Genomic DNA, 21881 nt, shown 5'->3' on the forward strand with positions numbered 1-21881 from the left:
TGATAATCTTTCATTACATGATCACATAACACTGGGCAATCTGACAGCCTTGTCATTTAAAAAGCAGTGTTTACTGTATTCCTAAATGGGAGCTGGCTGAAGTCCGCTTGTGATCATTCTCAGAACTGACCTTTTAGATCATTCCCGACTACCCTGTCATCTCTGTCCTCCCAATTTCCTGTCTTTTTTTATTTTGTTTTCTGTTGGTTACCATATTGTTGCTTTTTTATTTTTTGTTACTAATAGATATTTCTTCAATAGGACTGATGTAATGTCCACAGATTTATTATAGCAACAATTCTATACCCTATTTCACAGACATTAATTGGTACTTTTTGATTAATTACAATACCTTAACAAGTGATTAGCAGTATTCTGCATTTATCAGCGCTACTGGTTAGAATTCAGCAGAACAGTGTCCCAATCAGGGCTATGAAGCAGATTATTGCACTTACTTCTGCACTTATTTACAAGCCTTTGAAATACTGTAATACTTGTAATATAAAGTGCCTTCAACCATTTAGTATAACAAAGAATAAACTAACAAAATGAACAGATATATTAAAAGACTTTATTCACAATAGAGAAATTTTTACAAATATAGTTCTTAAAAATTAAGCATCTTGATCTGTTATGTATCTCATTACATCAGAGATTTATATAAAGGTGGAAAAGACTAAATGGAATATGTACAAATCAAAAACAATTTAATGGATAGAAATGGATAATACATATGATGAAGTCACCATAGAAATAGAGAGTCATTGGGTATTGTAGAACTGTCAGACAACAAACATATGCAATATTAATTACACAAACAATCAAAACAATTGTTGTTTCTGCAACTTAATTTAAGTGCCATTTAAATTATTCACCATTTAGAATTTAACACGTAAACTTAACTGAACTGTTATATGCTGAAAAGGAATGAGAGTTTAGGCAATGTCTTCACAAAGGTATTTAATACACTGTTTACATTTTTTCAAATTCAGCAGTTTCTCTTCCATATGAATTATCAATTACATATACAGAGGTCTTCAAATCAGCAGTTTCCACACAGTTAATTTCATATTGTAAGTACTAGGAAAATACCATATTAACTGTGTGCTAACAGTTGGTAAAAGCTGACTGATTAAATGGTGATCACTAGAACATTTCACGCTTTGGAGTTTTGGGGTTCTTTTTAAAAAAATCAATATTCCTGAACTTACAAAATAGGGTATTCTTACAGCTGGCAGATTCTACATGTTGTACAATCTTTTTGTCTACTTACATAGTTTACAAAAGGTACAGTACAGTGCAGTTTGTACACCTGAATACCAAATACATTGTTAGTAACAGAATCACGTATCAACTTTGTGCTCTTTCAAATGATAACTCCCAAACCAGAAAAATTATACTCTTCAAAATTTCTGTATTCCAGGGAAATCAACATGAAATTTACATCTAAATACTTAAATCCCAATTTATATCACCATTTTGCATTCTTTACCTTTATTTGCTGGGAGTAAGGGAAATTTGTATGTACAATAAATTTCCCCCCTAAGAGTGTTATCTTGAGACTCTGATCAGGAAAATGTAAAAACCAGGTTAACAAAAGATATGTCTCCAAAAACTGTGTTTCTGATTTTATTGGTTTTATTATCTGACTAAAAGAAATGAGGCCCCACAGAAGCGTGCACACAAAAATTACACAGCATGCAGCATAAGATGTTTACGGACTAAAAGTAATTGGATAAAAATTCAATATTGCCATTTTATTTTTGAGTGGAAAGGAGTGAAAAAATTAGTTTTTACTCCAAAATTAGATTCCTTTTAAAAACATCTTGTATTATATTGGGGAATTTCATAATGAAAAGGATGACACAGTTAATATTATCCTCAAGAGATACAAATCCTGGCCCCTGAAGTCAATGAGAGATTTACCATGCATTTTAATGGAGCCAGGATTATCAAATACAAGATACCTAAAAATGTGACTACCTTGTCATTGATAATTGTTAAATGAACAAAGACATATGGATAACAAAGGCTCAAATCCTGAGCTCAGCACTGATTAAGAGCAGCCAGGCAGGGCACTAGGCAGATGTGTGTGTGGCACAGGACCCTTCACACTTAAGTTGTGTGACCCCCAGCAGGTCCTCTCTGCAGACTCAGCCCAGTGATGCATAGCCTCACAAAGGCTTTATGTTCTCACCAAACCCCAAAGGGGGAGGATAGCAGCATAGCAGTGGATCCTTCAGCCTTGCCTTCACCCAGGCAGATTGCGTGGGATACACACCCATTTCTGTATCCAGTTGAACAACATGTGTGGCTGCAAAGGGCCCTCTGCATCTGCAGAGGAAGTTATTTGGCTTTGCTCCAAAATGCAGGACATAATGGTAATAAGTTTCCTTTGTCCCTAATTTTTACCTGAAAAACCTATATTACAGCACTTCCAGCACTAAGGGGCGGGGAGGAAGTCTTGTTCTTTTGTGAAAGAAGATCTATACCTAATTACGGCTGTGGAACCATAGTGCCTAAATGACTAAGCAGGATATTTGAGTCATCACATGCACTTATTTAAAAGAAAATTGAGAATTACTGTTCTGAACCATGTTGGTTTCTTTGCAGTCACACCACCTAATAATGTACTTTTTTGTGCTGGGAAGCCAGTGGTCACACCCAACTCTGAACATACAGTACAGTTATCCCGTCTGCATATCAAAAGTTAAGTTCCTAATATCCATATGAATTACTCATGTAAACTATTCCAAAATAAATCTCAATAGAAAAGGAATTGTGCCTGATTTCTCCCTTTGGTGATTCCATTAAAAGTAACTTTTCTTGATAATCTAGGCCTTATGTCTGAAAAATATTTTTAAACATGTTTTATTTCTATAACTTTGGTCATTCTTGTTCTGGGCTTCCAAAATGTACTAATTGTATGTCGGTCAATTTCCATCTTCCAACGCAAACAATACTTTTTTTTTTTTTTTTTAAAGAAGCTAAGTTTCCTTTGAGCTCTTCAGAACTCCTGTTCTGATAATCTATATTAAACTACTTTGTTCCAGCTGACTGTCTTAGTTCACAATGTAAACCAAATGGAATTGTTGAAAAGTAAGACCACAGCAGATTAAAAAAATCATCTCTCATTCTCTGATTGGCATAATTCGCAGCCTAACTTTAGAAAGAATTTCATAACATCTCATTTATCTCACATATCCGGTCAAATGAAAAAGCTAACAGATTACGTAAACAGCTATAAATAAGATACAATTCCCTTTTTAATAATTCAATAATGCCAGTTTTTCAAATTGTTTATTTTGCTCACACCAAACTGATTATAGAAGCGATAGTAACTCTAGTTAGAAAATGGAAGAAACAATTCAGTTTGCAGTGATATTCTAAACAAAACAAAAAGGTGAGTTTTAATAAAACTTAGGATCTGTCCAACTAATGTAATGGATTTGTAAAAATGTTTAGGTTCAGTTCAAAGTACACTGCAGTTTTAAACAGAATTGTGTCCGCATGAGATGAAACTATTCCTACGTAGACGTCATTGATTAAAAATTTCAGAAGATATTTTACCAATCGATAGACCCGCATAAGAAGAGGCTGTCACAGTTACAAGATTCGTCTCAGATGACAGACAAAAAAAAATTAACATAGAACGAAAAAAAGCTCTTTACATTTAATTCTTTATGGCTTTTTGCAACATGGCAAAATATTACAGCTTAAAGCAGACATCTCCTCACAGAGGAGGAAAGAATTTTGCAGTCAAATCAAAAGTATAATAGGAAACAAGTAACATGCAGACCCCTCTATTCTATTTGGCAAAGATGACACTGCAGCTTAATGAAATCTAGAGACGTCAGATTTCTTAAAAAAAAGAAAAAAAGAAAAAAAAAAGGTGGTTCAGCTGGAAAAATAAGATTAAAAGTTTTGTTGGAATGAATTTAGGTCCATTCATAAATATTTCATAAATATTTACTGGCAAATATAACAGACTGCAAAACAATTGGTTTAAAACTCAAAATATCTCAGGAATTAAAGTAAAACTGCATTGTGTGCCCAAAATTGGAAAGAAACTTCTAAGGAATGAAACAAAAATTAACTTAACATTGTTTTATTTGTGTTTTTCTTCCTTCTTTCCATCATCTCTGTGAAGAACTGGTAGAGGGTGAGCCTCAGTGTTGAAGATCCAATGTTCAAATGGAAGAAGATCATCTTCAGAAAACAGTAAGTATAAATACCTGGCAAGAGAAAACAGGTAACATGACAGCACCATGAAACAATCTCAATTTTAAAGAAGAGAAAGATGGAACTAACTAATTTTCACAGATAAATATTAATGCCCCACTTCTATAGATGGAAATATTAGGTAGCAGATCTAATGTAAAACATTATCAACCAGTGACATTTACTAATGTTTTGGCACCAAGCATTGGGACTACTTAATTAAAATTGGCTTCAAGGCTTGACAGTAGCAGGTGGTGATGTAAAAATTCCTGTTTTGATAAATGAAGATATAAAGTCTAGGTTCTTAAAGTTAAACAGCACTTCCTTTTCTGTTACATATTATTCCAGCAATATACAGTCATGACAAGCTTTTATAAATGACCACATGCATAAAAAGAAAACTGCGTGAATTTACTGCACGTCAAATCCTGTTTGCCTTACTCATAAGAGCACGATTTGGTTCAAGGCATGATATTTAAATAAAAAACAGTGATCGGAACAATACCATGGGTAAATGTTTACTAATAGGAATATATTAACAGTAATATAATAATCACCATTAAAAACAACAACATTTACTCACTGTTACATACCAAGTTCTTGGAGATACTGTAGTACAGATATAAATTGTACACTCAAGTTCCACCGCATGGGAACTGTTGACAAATGCTGACTTTTTCACTATTACCTCTATACTTAACCTCTTAAAGTACTTTACATTTTTCAAATTACAAAGTTGTATAGCAAAATATAATCAAAATATTTTTTAGAAATCCCTGTATCTTTCTTTACCTTTGTCATTCAGTGCACAGTGCAGTTGCCACTTTCAGCTGAGGCTGCCACAATGGCTGTGTCTACACTACGGTTTGTCTGAAAAGGTTTCCCAATGTTGATAAAACAGGTGGAACTTCCTTGGTGACAGGAACAGTGTATGCAAGGCTCCCAAGGCTATAAAGGACCATAAGGATCAGCTTTCCCTTTAGAAGGTAACGGAAATCAGAATATTTGTAAGCCGTCAGGTATGTTTCTCATTTTAAAGTACCTGGTTAAATGAACCAGTGCCACTGTTTAAAAGTAAACAAAAACATTAAAAATATGTTATAAAACATATTAGAACAGCTTTGGAACATTCTGATTTCAATTGCCTTCTAATAAAATGGAAAATTTCTTCCCTTCCTGTCTGCAGTTTCTGGAGGCAATTCAAAGCTGTAGCACAGCCTGTGCTAGCCATGCCCCTTTCTCCAGTCTGCTGCCAAAGGATTCATTCCAAAGCTGTGTAAAAACGTGTAAAAAATTAATTAATAAAGGTCATTCCAATGCCAACAAAGTAACTAGGTGCAGTGAGTCCTTGCTTATACTGTAACTATTCAAATAAAATGTTGACCCAGTGGGTTTGTAGTCCCCTCTTAGAGCACTAATTGGAGAGGGGAAGGAACTGTAAGTTTGGCAGCACTTCCAGCCACTATTTTGTCCAATTTTTCTCTTAAGAGGAAAAATCCTGTGAATTTAGATGAGCACAGGACTCTTCTGGAGTGAGGAAGGTAGGAAGCCATATGTATCTGTTGGGTACTGAGCTGGATGCCATAGCCCTGGCAGAGAACCTCATAGCATCCACTAACGTATCTGCCATGACTGATGTTGCATAGATGTAAAGTTGGGTTGATCTCTGCCTGTACAGGCTTTAAGGTCCTTCAGCCATGACACTGCTCTCAGGTTGGCTTCCACCTTCCTATTTGTTGGATCCTTGGGGAATAAGTCCCCTTTGGATGGAATAACCATATCCTTTGCTAGAGAACCTATGGCAGCATCAACCTTAGGTACATTTGTGAGAGCATTCTTTGGCTCTTGAAGCTTGTAGAAATTGAGAACATGGCTGTTAACATATTTACTCCTTTCAGGAGATTCCCTCTCCCCCAGATTACCTCCTCAAAGGATGCATGTAGGGGAATTGCTGCCTAAGGACAAGATTTGGAAGGGAGGTATTTGCTCTTAAGGCTTGAGGGCATGCTTAGACAAACTGAATCATGGATAAAATCTTTTTGCACACGGCTTCAAGCTTTTCAAAGGAGGGTGTGGGGGGTGGGGGAGAAAACTTGGGTGCAGTTTGTCTGTGTCCTGCTTATAATCAGAGTCTGATTATAGCTCTCCTTCCTCAGCAGAGGAAGTCGTGTCTGGGTCAGAGAATGAATACCTTATATATATTTACATGCTTTGCAAGCATGGTCAGCGGGCTGTGCCCTGAATGGGGTCTTTTGTGCCTAGCCTTGCGCAGGGTCATGAGTCCTCTAGAAATTTCTCTCTTGGGAGTCCTCCTGTGTAGACTCCCACTACCCTAGGTTGGGGGATGGGAATTCACTGCTAGTTTTCTGAATCAAGCTGAGAGGAAGGTGGGGCTGATCGTGAACCCTGCTTCCACCCCAAGAGCACTTAGGACCCATTTCAGGATTTGGGGTAGGACTGGGAGCCCTACTAGTGTCTTATCCTTATGGTCCTGAGTTGTCCCAGGACTTACCCTCTTGGACATCTAAATAAAGTCCTCCCTCATCCTTACAACCTCTGCCTATTCTTCTCTGTCTCCGCTGATCAGACTTTTCTGTGTTTCTTGAAGAGATGGGGTACCAGCATAGTTGTCTGACTCAAAGCTCTGTATCCTAGCAGTGCTAGGGCTGGATGGCTGAGAACAGGCAAGGCATAACTTGCCCTCTGTAAAGCTTGTTAAAGCTGCCTCACAGACGGGGCACCTTTTAGGCTTAGTCCAGTGCTCAAGTGGCTGCTGTACCATCCCTGAAAGAGAGGTCTCCAAGTGGCTTCAGCCATGTGCCGCTAAATACCTGGTTTAAGAGGAGGATTGAACAAAGAAGGGTGCTCGGTACAGCCTGAAAACAAAACAAAGCAAAAATAAGGCGGCAAAGGAAAGTTTGGAAGCAAAGGGAACCTCCACTGACTTCTGTTATGGAGGTAGATGATCTGACAGCGGGCTGGAGAAAAGGGTGTGGCTAGCACAGGCTGTCCTACAGCTTTGAACTGCCTCCAGAAACAGCAGACAGGAAGAGAATAGCCCATATGAAGGAAAACTGTGGGAGATGCTAGGCTTCAGAAAAAGCTTCTCTCTTCAGTCCTCCCTATGCATGAAACTGTCAAAAAGGGTGTTTGACTGTTAAGTGGTTTTTGTTTTTTTTTATTCTTTCACAAAAAAGTGTGTTTTGGAGCATGGTTTCAGACTGAGCTATTACAACTAATATAATCAGAAACCCTGTTGGGTCAACGATAGTTGACAGCAAAATCTCCAAGAAGCCATAACAATTTTGTTTGGTCAAAATCCTCACATGGATGACTTAAACGACTGTATTATGGAGGCAGAATACTAGATTGTACAGTATGCTCTTAAAAAATCCCACATATATGGACACAAAATTAAAAACCCACTAGGGAAATACACTTTCAGTAGAAACTGCATGATTATATCGTTATTATACAAGGCTGGGTTGCAAAGAATAGAAAGAAATGGGGGGAAAAGATTGATGCAAGATTTCCTTTATTTCATTAAAAGCTGAGGAAAGAAGGAGGGCCCCTTCTTTGTTCTCTTATCAAGGCTGTATGAATTTACCATAAAAGTTAGTTGCTTTTTTCCTGCTCCATACCTGACATAAAAAGTATTCAGTACAAGAGGACAATCTCACCATCTTGTCTGGTAAAACAGCAATGTTGGTATTGGCATGTATAACTAGAACCTATCAAAATTGCGAGATGTAATTTCTTAACAGTAAGTATCAAATGTCTTTAACTGAGGTAAAGATATTTTCAAAAGTCACAGAATTCAGTTTATTAATAAAAATACAATCTGTCTTCCTGCCACGTAACAAAAGCTGCATACTGTTCCAGTCAGATTTTACATTACTTGAATGTCAAGACTACTAATGGTAAGTACTCATCTGTAAAGAAGATCTGTAGAGATTCATTAATATAAATTAAGTCTCCTTGCTAACTTACTTGAGGGTCTCTGAAAGGAAGAAACTCTGCTGCACATCATCATGGCTTTGATGGTTGCTATAAACATCTCTAATTCCAGAATAGCCACCATCTACTCTGCAATGTTGTTCCAGTGCCTGAATTCATGAGAGAAAAACATTAAGTAAAAGAAAATTAATCTTCTGTCAATTTTACTATTAGTCTGCCAAATCCAATTACACTGCAGCTAAATGAGAACCCTTTTGTCATAGTGTCCTTGGGAAAGATTTGAAATTGCAGAACTAGATAAATATATTTAGAATTCTTGTACTTTTACTTTTGACACGGTGCATATATTGGCATAATTATATAGTTGGGGAGGAAAAAAACAAAAATGGAGGTGACTTACCTATAAAAGGAGGTTCTTTGAGATGGATGGTCCCTATCTGTGTTCCACATGTGGGTATGCATGTGCACCAGGTATCTGTGGCCAGTGGATCTTGCCCCTCCTTGTTTGTTTATATAGAAGAGGGTCATCATGTTGTCTGACATTATCTAGGCACACTGGGATCGTATGCATTGCAGGCCTGTCTGACTGCCATTAGTTCCAAGAGATTGATATGCTTTCTGTCTTCTGAGGTGTCCACATATCTTGTGACTACTCATGTGGGCTTCCCAGCCTATGAGGGATGCATCCTGATTATTGTCACATTGGGTGTAGGAGGCATAAAGGGGACTCCAATACATGTGTTTCAGATTTGTCCAAAAGGTAAGTGAAGCACTGACACTGATGGAGATTGTCACTACGGTATTTGTGCTATGTCTATCTGATGTATATCTTGCCCTGAGCCAGGCTTGCAGACAACGGAGATGTAGCCTGGTGAACGAAATTATGTAAGTACAGGAGGCCATGTGGCTTAGCAAGAAAAGATGGACCTGGACTGTTGTTCGGGGTTTGTTATTGACTTGTTTTTATCAGACTGCTCCTGGTATGGAATCTGTCTGCTGGGAAGTAGGCCCTTACTGTGGTCGTGTCCAGGAGTGTCCCTATAAAGTTTATGAGATGCTTGGGAGTCAGAGTAGACTTCTCCATGTTTAGGCATGTTCCCAAGTATGCCAGGAAATGGAGCAAGGACAAGATTGTCGACAACTTCCAGATACGATCTGCCTGTTACAAACCAGTTGTCCATGTACAGGAAGATAGTGTAGTGATTTTATCTCATCTGTGCTGCGACCACTGAAAAGACCTTCTCAAAGTTCTTGGGTACTGCTGCCAGCACAAATGGGAGTACTCTGAACTGGTAGTGTTCCTGTCCTACCAGAAAACTGAGGAAACTTCTGTGGGATGGGTGAAAATACCTTTCACATCAAGGGCTGCAAACCATGTGCCTTTCTCCAAGGAGGGAATTATTGATGCCAGCATAACCATGCAGAATTTTAATTTGCAAAAATAAATAAATAAATTAGCTGACATAGGTTAAAAATTGGATTCCATTCTCCCTTTTTCTTAGGATCTACAAAATAGTTGAGTAAACCCTTTCTCTTGATCATGAGGTGGCACTTACTCTATATCTCCCTGAACCAGGAGAGAGTCCACCTTCTGTTGGAGTTGCTCCTTGTAAGAGTGGTTCTTGAAGAAGGGCTGGAAGGGAGTTTTGGGGAAAGAAACTTGATGGTGAAGCCGAAGTGGATGATGTCTCGTATCCACTTGTCCATTATTATAGCCCTCTAGATGTGCGCAGAATATGCAAGGTGACCACCAAAGCACACTCTAGAAACAGGTGGAGATGGCATCATTATTGAAGGCTGCAACTCTCGAGCATCCTATCAAAAGTAACCTTTAGCTGGTGGATGAGGTTGGATGGCTGTTGTCAAGGTGGATGGCAGTGGCAGATTAGCCACTGGGCCAATGGGGCCTATACCCAAGGGCCCCGGCCAAAAGGGATGCCCCTGCACCCTGGCTCCTTGGTGCTCCTGCCGGGGAGCATGGTCGTGTGTGTGTGTGTGTGTGTGTGTGTGTGTGAGTGTGAGTGTGAGTGTGAGAGAGAGAGAGAGAAGCCCCCGTGCCCTGACCCCATTTTCCTGGCAGGAGCGGTGGGGGAATGGGGACACTTCAGGCAGAAGGGGTGGGGAGGGACTCCCACTTGCTTTAGTCTAAGGCCTCAAAAACCCTAATCCGCCTCTGCTGGGTGGGACTGCATATCTTGGGCTCTGCATGCTCCAATGCTTGTGTGGTGATTTTTATGGTCTTCTGTGGTAGAAAGACTGCAGAAGGGACTTGGCTCATACACCTGTTAATGACACCTCCTTTCTGTGGCTGGGATATAAATGCCCAGGGAGCAGAGAGTTGTCCAGGAGTCTTTTACATGGAGTGCAAAACTCATCTGTTTTCTCCGTAAAGATACTGGTTTAATCCAAGGCAAATCCTCAGTGGAGTTCTGAACCTGTCTGGAGAACCCTAAAGATAAAGCCACAACTCTCGCCACATTACTATTGTGGTCACTGTACGTCTTGACGGGATACCAGCCGCGCCAACTGCAGTTTGCAATGAGGTTTTAGTCACGATTCTACCTTCCTTAACAAGGGTTTGGAATTAGGCCCTTTCCTCCTGGTGGAATTTGTCTTTGAATTCCAGGAACTATGAGTAGTTCATAAAGTCATATGCCGCTAACAGGGCTTCGTAGTTAGAGATTCTGAACTCCAGGATGTCCCACCCTGCCCTAAAGTCCCTAGTAGTACAAGCAGCCATGGAAAGACCCAGGCAGCAACATCCAAAACCAAACCCTGTGGACATGGGAAGGTCCAGCTGTTTCACACTGTTGTGCACAGGAACTGTTTTAGTGTGTTGCTACCTGGATCTTTCCTTTGCTGCTTGCACTACCTGGGACTTTGGGGCAGCTTGGGTGAACAAGATTTCTGTCCCTTTTGCTAACACAAAATAATGTTTCTCAGCCCTTTTAGGGGAATAGGGTACACATTGCTTGTGTAGGCCATATACTCTAGCTGGTTCTATAATGGTTTCATTCACTGGGAGAGCTACTTGACTGGGTCCTATAGGCTGCAGGGTATCCAAGTGCTTGTGTTATATATCGTTAATTTCTAATGGGATCTGAAGTATTGCCACCATCCTCCGCAACAATTATTGATATTGTTTATGGTCATCAGGTGAGGATGGTGAAGATGGAGTAATTGCCTCATTGGTGAGACAGATACTCCTGTTGGTATGTCCAGTACTGGCAAATCCAGCTTGTCGTCTTCCTCTTCCACATACTCCTGCAAAGCCAATTGTTGTTGCCTAGAAGGAAAATGATTCTCTGGTAGAGTGCACAGGTCCTGGGTGTTGTGCATAAAGATCCCATGGACCCCAAAAGGGCCAGCAAGAAGGGTCACAAAAGCTGGTTTGGGGGGGAGGGGCAGGGCCCCCCAAAGCAGAATATCAGTGATCCCTTGGAGGATAATCCTGCTTGGGCAGAGGATGGGGTCCAGCAAAAATACTGAAGTCCCATCTGAGCTAATCTCTCTGGGAGGTGGTGGTTCGTCCAGGACATCATATTCAGCTGATAAGAAGGCTGGGTCAGTCTCCATTGGAGGTACTGTCAGTGCCAGTGGAAGGAAGCTTCGGCGTGCAGTCAGAAAAGGGATTTAATTCCTCCTTGAGATCGTATCCTCTTCTGGGCTAAAAACGTCCCTCAGAAGGACTGGACTCAAAAGCAGAGTTATAGTGTGGGTACTTAGCATGAGACAATCCATGATGCTGGCACAGACCAAGAGATATTACTTGCAAGATTTGCCAGTTTGAGGTGTATGATGCACTTGCATACCCATATATTGAATAGACATAGGGACCAGCACATGAACCCCCCCCTCCAAATAAGTTTATAGAAGAAATTAACTTTGTTTACAAAACTAAATTTTCAGAGAGAGGAAACAAGATTTGATCACGCTCTCAGATGTTCTCCGTGGAATCACAGGTTCTCCGTGGAATCACAGATTCAGTGGCCAGAACAGACCACTGTGATCATCTAGTATGACCTCTTGTATAACATAAAGGCCCAAAGAACTTTCTCAAAATAATTCCTAGAGTGCATCTTTTAGAAAAACATCCACTCTTGATTTAAGGTGTTCAGTGATGGAGAATCCACCACAACTCTCCGTAAGTTGTCGTAATGGTTAATTACTCTCACGGTTAAGTGACAGACAGCTCTAATTTTCCTTTCATTAGTAGGGCTCCCTCTATCACAGGATAGTCCCTGTAATCCCTACAGGTATCAAAAGAAAGATCTCTAGCACAGTGTACTAGATTCCATCATATTAGACTCAATCATCATTAAACTCCTGATTTGATCAGGAGATCTACAACAACCTGAAACTCAAAAAAAGAATCATATAAAAGAGAGGAAGATAAGGACAGGCCTATTTACTCTATGTGAAGGGCAAGACAATAACAGAAAACGCAGCAGTGGTCGAAGTTTTAAATGCCTGTTTTTGTTTCGGTTTTCACCAAAAAAGTTAGCAGTGATTGGACAACTAAGAAAGTGAACAGTGTAAATGAAATAGGACTTGAGGCTGAAATAGGGAAAGAATCACTTAGACAAGTTAAATGTCTTCAAGGAGGCAAACACATTATGGAATACTTAAGGAACTGTCTGAAGAGATCTCTGAATCATTAGCAATTATCTTTGAGAATTCATGGAGGACAGGAGAGATCCTGGGCTGGAAAAGGGCAAAGGTATGAAAAGAGGAATAAGGAATTATAGACCAGACACTTAACTTCGGTACCCGGAAAGATAGTGGAGTAAATAATCAGTTTGTAAGCACCTAGAAGATGATAAGAAGATGATAACTAACAGACAACATGGATTTGTCAAGAAACCCACATCAAACCAACCTAAAATCCTCCTTTGACAGAGTAACAAGATCCCTCACCAAAGGCTCTTAAACAAAATAAGCAGTCATGGGATAACACGGAAGGTTCTCTCATGGATTGGTAACTGGTTAAAAGATAGGAAACAAAGAGTAGGAATAAATGGTCAGTTTTCAGAATGGAGAGAGGTAAATAGTGGTGCCCCCCCAGGGGTCTGTACTGGGCCCAGTCCTATTTAACATATTCATAAATGATCTGGAAAAAGGGGTAAACAGTAAAGTGGCAAAATTTGCAGATGACATAAAACTATTCAAGATAGTTCAGTCCAAGGCAGACTGCGAAGAGCTACAAAAGGATCTTATAAAACTGGATGACTGGGAAACAAAATGGCAGATGAAATTTAATGTTGATAAATGCAAATAATTTTGTATTAGCAAGCATAAGAATTATAGAAGGCAGAGTTTTTTGCAATTGTGTAAGGGATAGTTGGCACCAGGAAAGGTATGGGAAGTAGTTTGGATTTGTGTGAAAAGCATTTTACTATCCAGCTGAACAGTCAACATCGTTAACACTGAATTTTACAAGAAACTCCAGGACTGTGTTGTTAGATAAACCTGTATTAATATGTTATTTCTGTACTACGGCATCTGGTAGTGACTCCATAGTTAGGATTGTTTTCTAAAATGAGCTTTAAAATGAGGCATAGATTTCTTCTTTTATTTAAAAGTAGGTGGTTAATCAGTATGAAATTTCACACAGGATTAGTTTTTGTACCCTTTGAATTTTCTATATAGTTTTTATTTGGTTTATTTTTCGTAAATGTTTAAAGGGTAGTCATTGAAGTTGGGATCTGGCTGAAATTTTCCTTGGTAGTAGTCCTACTTTTCATTGTTGACAGATATCTCTTAAAATATTTTCCATGTACCCATAATTTGATAATCTCTGATTAGATTTGGTGCAAGAGGTAGATGTTGGATTGAGGGTTATTTTAACCATTACCGAAAGTTTGTGCTGCCCACACAAACGGATTGATTGATCGGGGCTCCGGGCACTCAAGCCTGAGTGACTGATGGAAGCCAGGTGTGAATAAAAGATTTTTATCCTACAACAAAGAAGGATCTGTATTCATTCGCTGACACACAAGAGCTTATGTGCAATTACTGACAGATAAAATTTCTGTCAGCCCCTGCATTAGCACCCACCACATCTGACCTCCCATCTCCCCCTCACCTCTTCGCTGCCAAACTCCAGCTTCCAATTAATAATGTCAAAAACTAGGAAATTAATACCCAAAAAACTTCCCTGTGAAGTAGTAAGGGTTGCCCCCCCCGCAACCATACCTGAAACAAATCCAGAAAAGAAAATAAAAAATTCACTTATTTAACTGTCCATACCATCTACTCACACGCTTATTACCAAAACAGACCATTCATCACAACCTAATTTTGTTATCTCTGTGGGGCCAACATGCCTTTTAACTCCCTTTCCACCCATGTCCACTTACCGAACTACCCTTCTCCCAACATAACCAAACTTAGCTCACACATCCACAACTATTAGTGTTGATGAAAAATAATTTAGTAAAGGGTGTGCCCAATAGGGACAGAGTTAAAGTCATGGCATGTAAGTCATGGCATGTGAGTCTAGGAGTAGTAATTATAGTAAGGTGGGCTCTTATGGGCAGAGGAGTACCGAGTCTGGGCAGTAAGGTGACCTAACTTCTTATTTTCTTACTTTTCTGGGTTTGTGTCAGTTATGTTGTGTGTATGGAGCAACTCTGCTTGAAATAAATGTTTTTATGTAGTAGTTTTTACTTCAGTGCTAGTCTTTTTTTTTTTTATTATTGCCTTCGTTTCAAATATATTTCAATTTGCCTTTTCCTGTATTTGTAACCTTGCAGATAGGTCAGTAATAGTGTTAAGACTAAACATAATTTATCTTTTTATCTATTTTCCTCTATTACGTGCTTTATTTTAAATACCTAAAGTACCATAATATACTAACAGAGGGGACAGAGTCTAACATAACAGTCTTCAGAACAGATTATTCATTTGAAGCAAAATCCAGGGAGATGTTAGTCCTAGAGAATTTAAATACACTTAAAATAAGGGTCAGAGTTTTATGGCACTGAGAATTTATATTACATTTTAATAATCCAGGAATATAATACTGTAAATTATATTGTATGGCTGGATGTTTGGATATGGATCATCAGAGTAACATTTTTCAGTCACTAACAAACATAGGTTGGATCCAACGTCATAACCTGGATGTGAATGACAATATATCCCATTCTCAATTTCTTGAGACAGTAGTCCCCCATGTTTTTCACACTAGTCTCACAAATTCCACTGAACTGTCTAAAGTAAATATATGTTTATGTAGAGAAAGCTGTTATATTTCAAATCACATACTCAGAAAAACAGAGGAAATGTAGATGCCATGTCTAAAACTAGCAATCTGACAGAAGGAGCATTCCCAAAAAAGATATGGGAGTAAAAATCAGTCACTAACTATTACTGCAATATCTATCACCTCTACCCACTTTAGAGGTTGTTCAAGATTAATCTGTGTCTTGCTACATATGTTTATCTCATAATTCATTATTTTTGTTATAAATCCAAGCAAGCTATCTGCACTTTTTAGCTTGCAAGTGATGCTCACCCCAGTTCCTACTACAGTGCAGGATTATTTGTTGTGTTTGGAAAAGGAACTGATATCCAGGGGGAAAATGTTATAGCGTAACACTTCAAAATAGACCTATTAAGTTAGCCAACCTTCAAAATATACCTATTTATATATATGTTTTCATGTACTATAATTTTTCTGTCCAGTTTTTTAAATTGGGAAATATATTTAAGTGAAAACAAGCTGTGTGTTCTGTCTTACGCATTTTTTCAATCTACTTTAACCTGTTTTGAATTCAAAATGCTGAATCTGTGTTCACCCGAATTTATAATGTTGAATTTTTAATGTTAAACAAAAGATTATGATTTACAAGACTTGGCAGAAGGAGAACCTGAATTGTGAGAGGTAAGGCTGTTATTTATGGAAACATCTGCATTAACAGCACAACAATTCAGTTAACACTGAGCGATCTGGATTGCTTGGTAAGATGGGCCCATTCAAAAAAATGTGCTTTAATACAGCCAGATACAAAATTAATAATCCAGGAACAAGGACTATATCCTGGAAAGCAGAGACTCTGAAAAGTATCTAGGGGTCATAGTGGAAAACAACGCAATAAGCACTCCCAGTGAGATGCTGTGTCTACCAGGGGCTAATGTGATCCTTGGATGTATAAACAGGTTAATAAAGAGTAGGAGTTGAGAATAGATTTTATGTCTGTATATGGCAATGGTGAGATTGATACTGGAATACTGAATACAATTGTGAAGTCCACATTTTAGAAAGGATGTTGAAAAACAGGAGAGACAGTAGAACAGAGCCACAAAAGCAATTTGAGAACTGGAGAAGATGCATTACAATGACAGACATGAGGGTGAGTACTGGTTTTTGGAACAAATTAACAAGGGAAGGGGTGGATTCTCTATCTCTTGATGTCTTCATATCAAGACTGATGCCTTTCTGGAAGAGATGCTTAAACTCAACTCAAATTATGGTTTAGTCAAAAGTTATTTGACTCAGTACAGGGGTAACTATGAAACATAGTGGCCTGTAATACGCAGGAAGTAAGACTAGACGATCTAATGGTTACTTGTGGCCTTAAACAATATGAATTAAGGTCAAGATTTTCAAAAGTGACTTAAGTTTTGAGACCTCTAAAATTGTCTATCAAAAATCTCTGGTCACTTGAAACCTTGGTTGAAATTTACTTTAAGAAACCTATTCATCGTGTCATCAAAATGCAATAATTAAATATCCCTGATACAACATCTTTTGCTAAAAATTGAATAATGTAAATTTTCCCCTACAAATCAATTTTAGTGCATATTAGCGGTCATTCAGCTGACACTGCTCAGATTTCCCCAGTAAGCCCTGACTATGCACCTGGTACAGACCTGCAGAATTTCTGGACTAAGAGGTAACTAATGAAAAACTGTGAGGTGTTTTACTGATGTAGATCATTGGGAAGACTAGATTTAGCCAAAGCCAAAATTATCTGATTTAATCTTAATCTCCAGAGAGTATTTTACTGCATCACCTGTAATTTTAGACACACAAATCACAAAATGAATACATCTACGGTTATTGAGTAGTAGCAAAAGTAAATCATTTATCAAGATAGTAAATTGTAATAGGAAAACACTCTCTCAACCAAACAAACCAAAAACCCACCAGACAATCCCACAAAATGTGTTACCTCTACTGCTTCCCATCCCCACTGCCTGTATTTTGGATCGTGAGTGAATCTCCACATATACATATAGGTCTCTATAACTTCAGGTCGCAAGATGTAATATTTCTCATTTTGCCTTGTAGCAATGGCCTCTACACCTCCATCGAATCTGAAAGCTTCTGGTCCCAGTTTCATACCTAGATAATAAAAATAAAATGTGTAACAATGTTTGTGGTGATTCTGTATGCAGAATTTTAACTGTACATTTTCCAATTGTTTGAGTATTTGTTCATAGTAACTATAGTATTAGAACCTACAAATGTTCCTTTTCAGGCACAAACCATGACAATTTATGTAGATTACTAAACATTAAATCATACTTTCATATGAAGTTAATGATATTACACATGTAGTCTACATTTTAGCTATGGGTGTCCAAACTCGTTCTTATAATTGTCATATCTGGGAAATCCCAATAGCTGGTGCAAAAAGGATATGCTGTATCAATGCTTTAAATTGCAGTTTTACTCCAAAGAATAACCGTAAAACTTGCTTTGTGGGATATTTCATGTGTATTGTGACTGATTTTTTTCCAGTTTGCTCTGGCAAATTCACCGTGGCTGGGTTATTTCATCTTCCTGCTTCAGCAACTTTAAGAATGATCTTGAAGGACAAATTCTGCATTCAGTCATCTTTGTATAACCCTATTGTCTAAGGCCACGTCCAGACTAGATATTAAAATCGATTTTAGATACGCAACTTCAGCTACGGGAATAACGTAGCTGAAGTCGAATTTCTAAAATCGAGGTACTCACCCGTCTGGACGGCGCTGCATCGATGTCCGCGGGTCTCCATGTCGATTCCGGAACTCCGTTCGGGTTGATGGAGTTCTGGAATCGATGTAAGCGCGCTCGGGGATCGATACATCGCGTCCAGACTAGACGCGATATATCGATCCCCGAGCAATCGATTTTAACCCGCCGATGCCGCAGGTTAGTCTGGACGAGGGCTCAATGTGACACAAGAAGAACTCGGAGCAGAATTTGTCCTTGTATTTAGAACATTATTAATAGTTCTATATATGCACAAATGAATAGAATCCATTTCATTTGTGGTGGCTCAACAGAGCTGGAGGGAGCAAAAATATTTTTGTCACAAATGAAAGCCGATATGATGCAACAGACAGAGATAGCGTATCTGTTGACAAAGAGGAACCATTTTTAGAGTCACTATTCAGAGCAAAACAATAGTTTCAATGAGGGAACAAAAAGGACTCTACATTAATTTAACAGAGCACCATACAATATCTTCTGCACCTGTTTTAACCAGGACAGAATTATAGACAAAGATTAAAGCACAGCTAATCTCTCAAAATTCATAATACAGTACTTACTTGTACGATCATAAGATTCATGACACGTGCGAGCAATTTCAGCACCAAGTTCAATATGATGCCCAGTTTTATCATTAGGTGCCCCATCTGCACCCAGTGCAAACATGCCTCCAGCAAAACAGGTCAGATGTCCCATTTTATGTTCGAGCAGGCCACCCTTCCACTCAGCAATGTACGTCAGACCTCCACTAGATTTCCGGATCAGATGGGTTTCAATGGACTGCAAAAATATACATTTTCAGACCAAATTTATTATTTGGTAAAGTATTATGTGTGAAAAACAGAGGCAAAATTGCACAAAATAGAAAAGTAATACATTTATACCTATCCAGCTTTTTTTGTTTTCAGATTTATCTTCAGTATAGTTTTTGCTTTGAATTTGACACTAATAATGCTAATTAACCTCAAGCCCAAAGAAAATGCAACTGTTCTTTACCAGCACAGGTTGGTATACAATAACAATATGATGATTTGCTGAGAATGTCTGTATATTACCTGGTAAATTTTCTAAAAAAGTTGAAATAATTAAAAATATAAGAAAATACCATTTTCTGATTTTCCCCATAGTTTTATGACAAGCATATTTTATATGTATAGGATATTTTTTTAATGGCTTCAGTGATTCAGCTTGCAAATTTTCCATCTTAAAATGCTATTGTACTCAAAGGATATAGTTATTGTATCAGATATAATTGTGTAGTAATGTGGTTATCAAAGGGTTAATTGGGATACTCAAAATACTAGAGGTTGAAGCCATGCTCCACCTCCTCCCTTACTTTGTTTTGTTAGGGTATGTTTTCTCCCACTGTTTGTTACATAGCTGAATACAGCAGCAGGTTCCCAGACTGCAGCACTGCAACTAAAGTGTGTCTGTTATGCGCTGCGTGGGTCTCTTCACAAAACTGGTGACGAGGAAGAACATAAAAATGGTAATTCATGGGAATACTGAGGAGTTTAATTCAGAAAATGAAGATTGGCAGCAATACATTGGAAGATTGGGCCACTATGATCTTGCAAATTAGATTACTGATACGGACAAAACAGAAAGCAATTTTCCCGTGTTTGACAGTAAAGCCCACTCTCTCTCAAGGAGTTTGTTACAACTTCAGAAACCAGGAGACAAGAGTCTGCATGACCATCAAAAGATTTGAGCAGAGTACTACACACCAAAGCCAACCATTATTACAGAATGTTTCAAGTTTCATACTAGAATGAGGTGGCATGGTGAAAGTGTACCTGTGTATGTGTCACAGCTAAAAAGACTAATGGAATACTGCTAATTTGGAAGCATTCTAGAGGACATGCTGTGAAACAGAGTTGTTTGTGGTATCAATAATAATAACTGTCTTTGAATTAACAAAGACAACTGCTGTCAGAGGGGAATGTAACCTGGGCCAAAGCAGCAGAATTAGCAACAGCAATGGAAGCAGTGAAAAGCTTACGAGATTTGTCCTTAGAATGCAGGGATAATCAAACTGATTCATTGAGTAAAATGCAAAGCCAGCTGCAAGGGACTCCGGAGGGGGGGTTCTTCTGCAGAGGAGCTCATTTTGAATCTGTTTGTAAATTTAAAACAGCCCAATGCCCTAAGTGCCTCAAGGTTGGAAACTCAGCCAGATGATGCAAAGCAAACAGCATCTCAACCCCAGAAGGGGTAGACTAAAAAAACAGAGCAAACAGAAGAAAGCAGAAAGTTTGTTACCTTGTGAAGGAAGACACAAAGGAGGTACACACTATGTATTGTCTAAAAGGGAAAACGTGGGACCTTACAAAGTAACAGAGTTAAATACAGGGGTTTCAGCTACCGCGATCAATGAATCTACAAACATATCAGCAATGCAAAGCAGAACTGAGCCTGACAGTGAATGCAAGAATGACCTTGAGTGCCTACAGCAGAGAACTCATCAAGGAGGTAGATGCTGTGCCTACTCCTGTAAAATATAAAAGCCAAAAGAAAAATTTACCAGTCCTGGTGGTCAAGGGACAAAGGCAAAACCTGGGAGGCTGAGACTGGTTGCAAGACCTAAATCTAAACTGTTTCAATACTCGCCAGCCCACATGGATTCTGGGTACTATCTCAGAGCAAACTGGACTCTTGTCTTTAAAGTCTATTTAAATAGAGGTGGAATCACAAGATGTCAGGATCAGGTTCATGCCACGACTCTGTAGGGGGCCCCAGCTGTCGCGGAGATGCATTACTCCATGAGAGAGAAAGAACAGCCCCTGGTTATTTAAAATATTATATCTGGGCTGTAAATTAAGACAGGAAGGACGTAGTCTAGTGATCATCAAGGGCTATTTAGAACATTATGAGTTGCAGTTATGATGCAGCCCTCCCTTACTTCCTGTTTAGCTAGCGTGTCTTTTCCTCCCTGCTCTGTCTGTTACATAATTGAATAAAGCAGCACGTTCCCAGCTTGCAGTGTTATAAGTAATGAGTAATTCTTGTGCACTGAATGGTTCCTTTACAAAAAAGTGTTATTCAAACTGATGTACTTTACATATTCCAAAAATGAACAAACTACAGTTCTGACATGTACTGAGAAACATGTAGCTGCAGGAGCCTACCCACATGAAACCCTGGCATGCGGCTGAAGCCAGCCGAGCTCCACATGGGCTTAGAGTTCTGCCAAAGCAGTTCTCAATGAATGATAAAGATGTTTTGGAGACCTTTGAAAAACCCAGCAATAAAAATGGTGAAATATACTAGTGAGAAAGAATTAGAAGTAGGTGAAGTCAGTCATTACAAGATTTAGGGAAATCTGAACACACTATGGATGTACCAGAAGATACATTACACCTCTACCCCGATAGAACGTGACCCGATAGAACACAAATTCAGATATAACATGGAAAAGCAGCGGGGAGCCCTGGGCTCTTTAAAGTGCTACCCATGCCCCGCTGCTTTACCTGTTATATTCGAATTCGTGTGGAGCCCCAGGCCATTTAAATCACCGCCCGAGCCCTGCTGCCAGAGCTCTGTCGGTGATTTAAAGGACCCAGGTCTCCCTGTAGCGGCTGGAGCACCGGACTCTTTAAATCACGGCCATTATATCGGAGTAGAGGTGTAAATATCATGAGATTAAATGGGAGGCATAAAGAAAAATCTGAAAACATAAGATGACAGTCACAGGGAATGTGACCCATGTGCTCTT

General features: G+C 38.9%; 1 protein-coding gene across 1 annotated transcript in view; it reads right to left on the bottom strand.

The window, feature by feature from the left end:
* Positions 1-559: 559 nt before the first annotated feature.
* The window catches only part of LOC115648512 (mannosyl-oligosaccharide 1,2-alpha-mannosidase IA), a 213193-nt gene continuing 191871 nt past the window's right edge, over positions 560-21881 (bottom strand). The window contains exons 9-12 of the mRNA XM_030556207.1: positions 18727-18946; positions 17358-17530; positions 8212-8327; positions 560-4235 (exon numbers count right to left, since the gene is read on the bottom strand). Coding sequence (XP_030412067.1) covers positions 4109-4235; positions 8212-8327; positions 17358-17530; positions 18727-18946 — 636 coding nt within the window. The 3' untranslated portion in view covers positions 560-4108. The remainder of the gene's footprint in view (positions 4236-8211; positions 8328-17357; positions 17531-18726; positions 18947-21881) is intronic.

Source organism: Gopherus evgoodei, chromosome 3 (genome assembly GCF_007399415.2).
Source record: "Gopherus evgoodei ecotype Sinaloan lineage chromosome 3, rGopEvg1_v1.p, whole genome shotgun sequence".
Lineage (NCBI taxonomy): Eukaryota > Metazoa > Chordata > Testudines > Testudinidae > Gopherus > Gopherus evgoodei.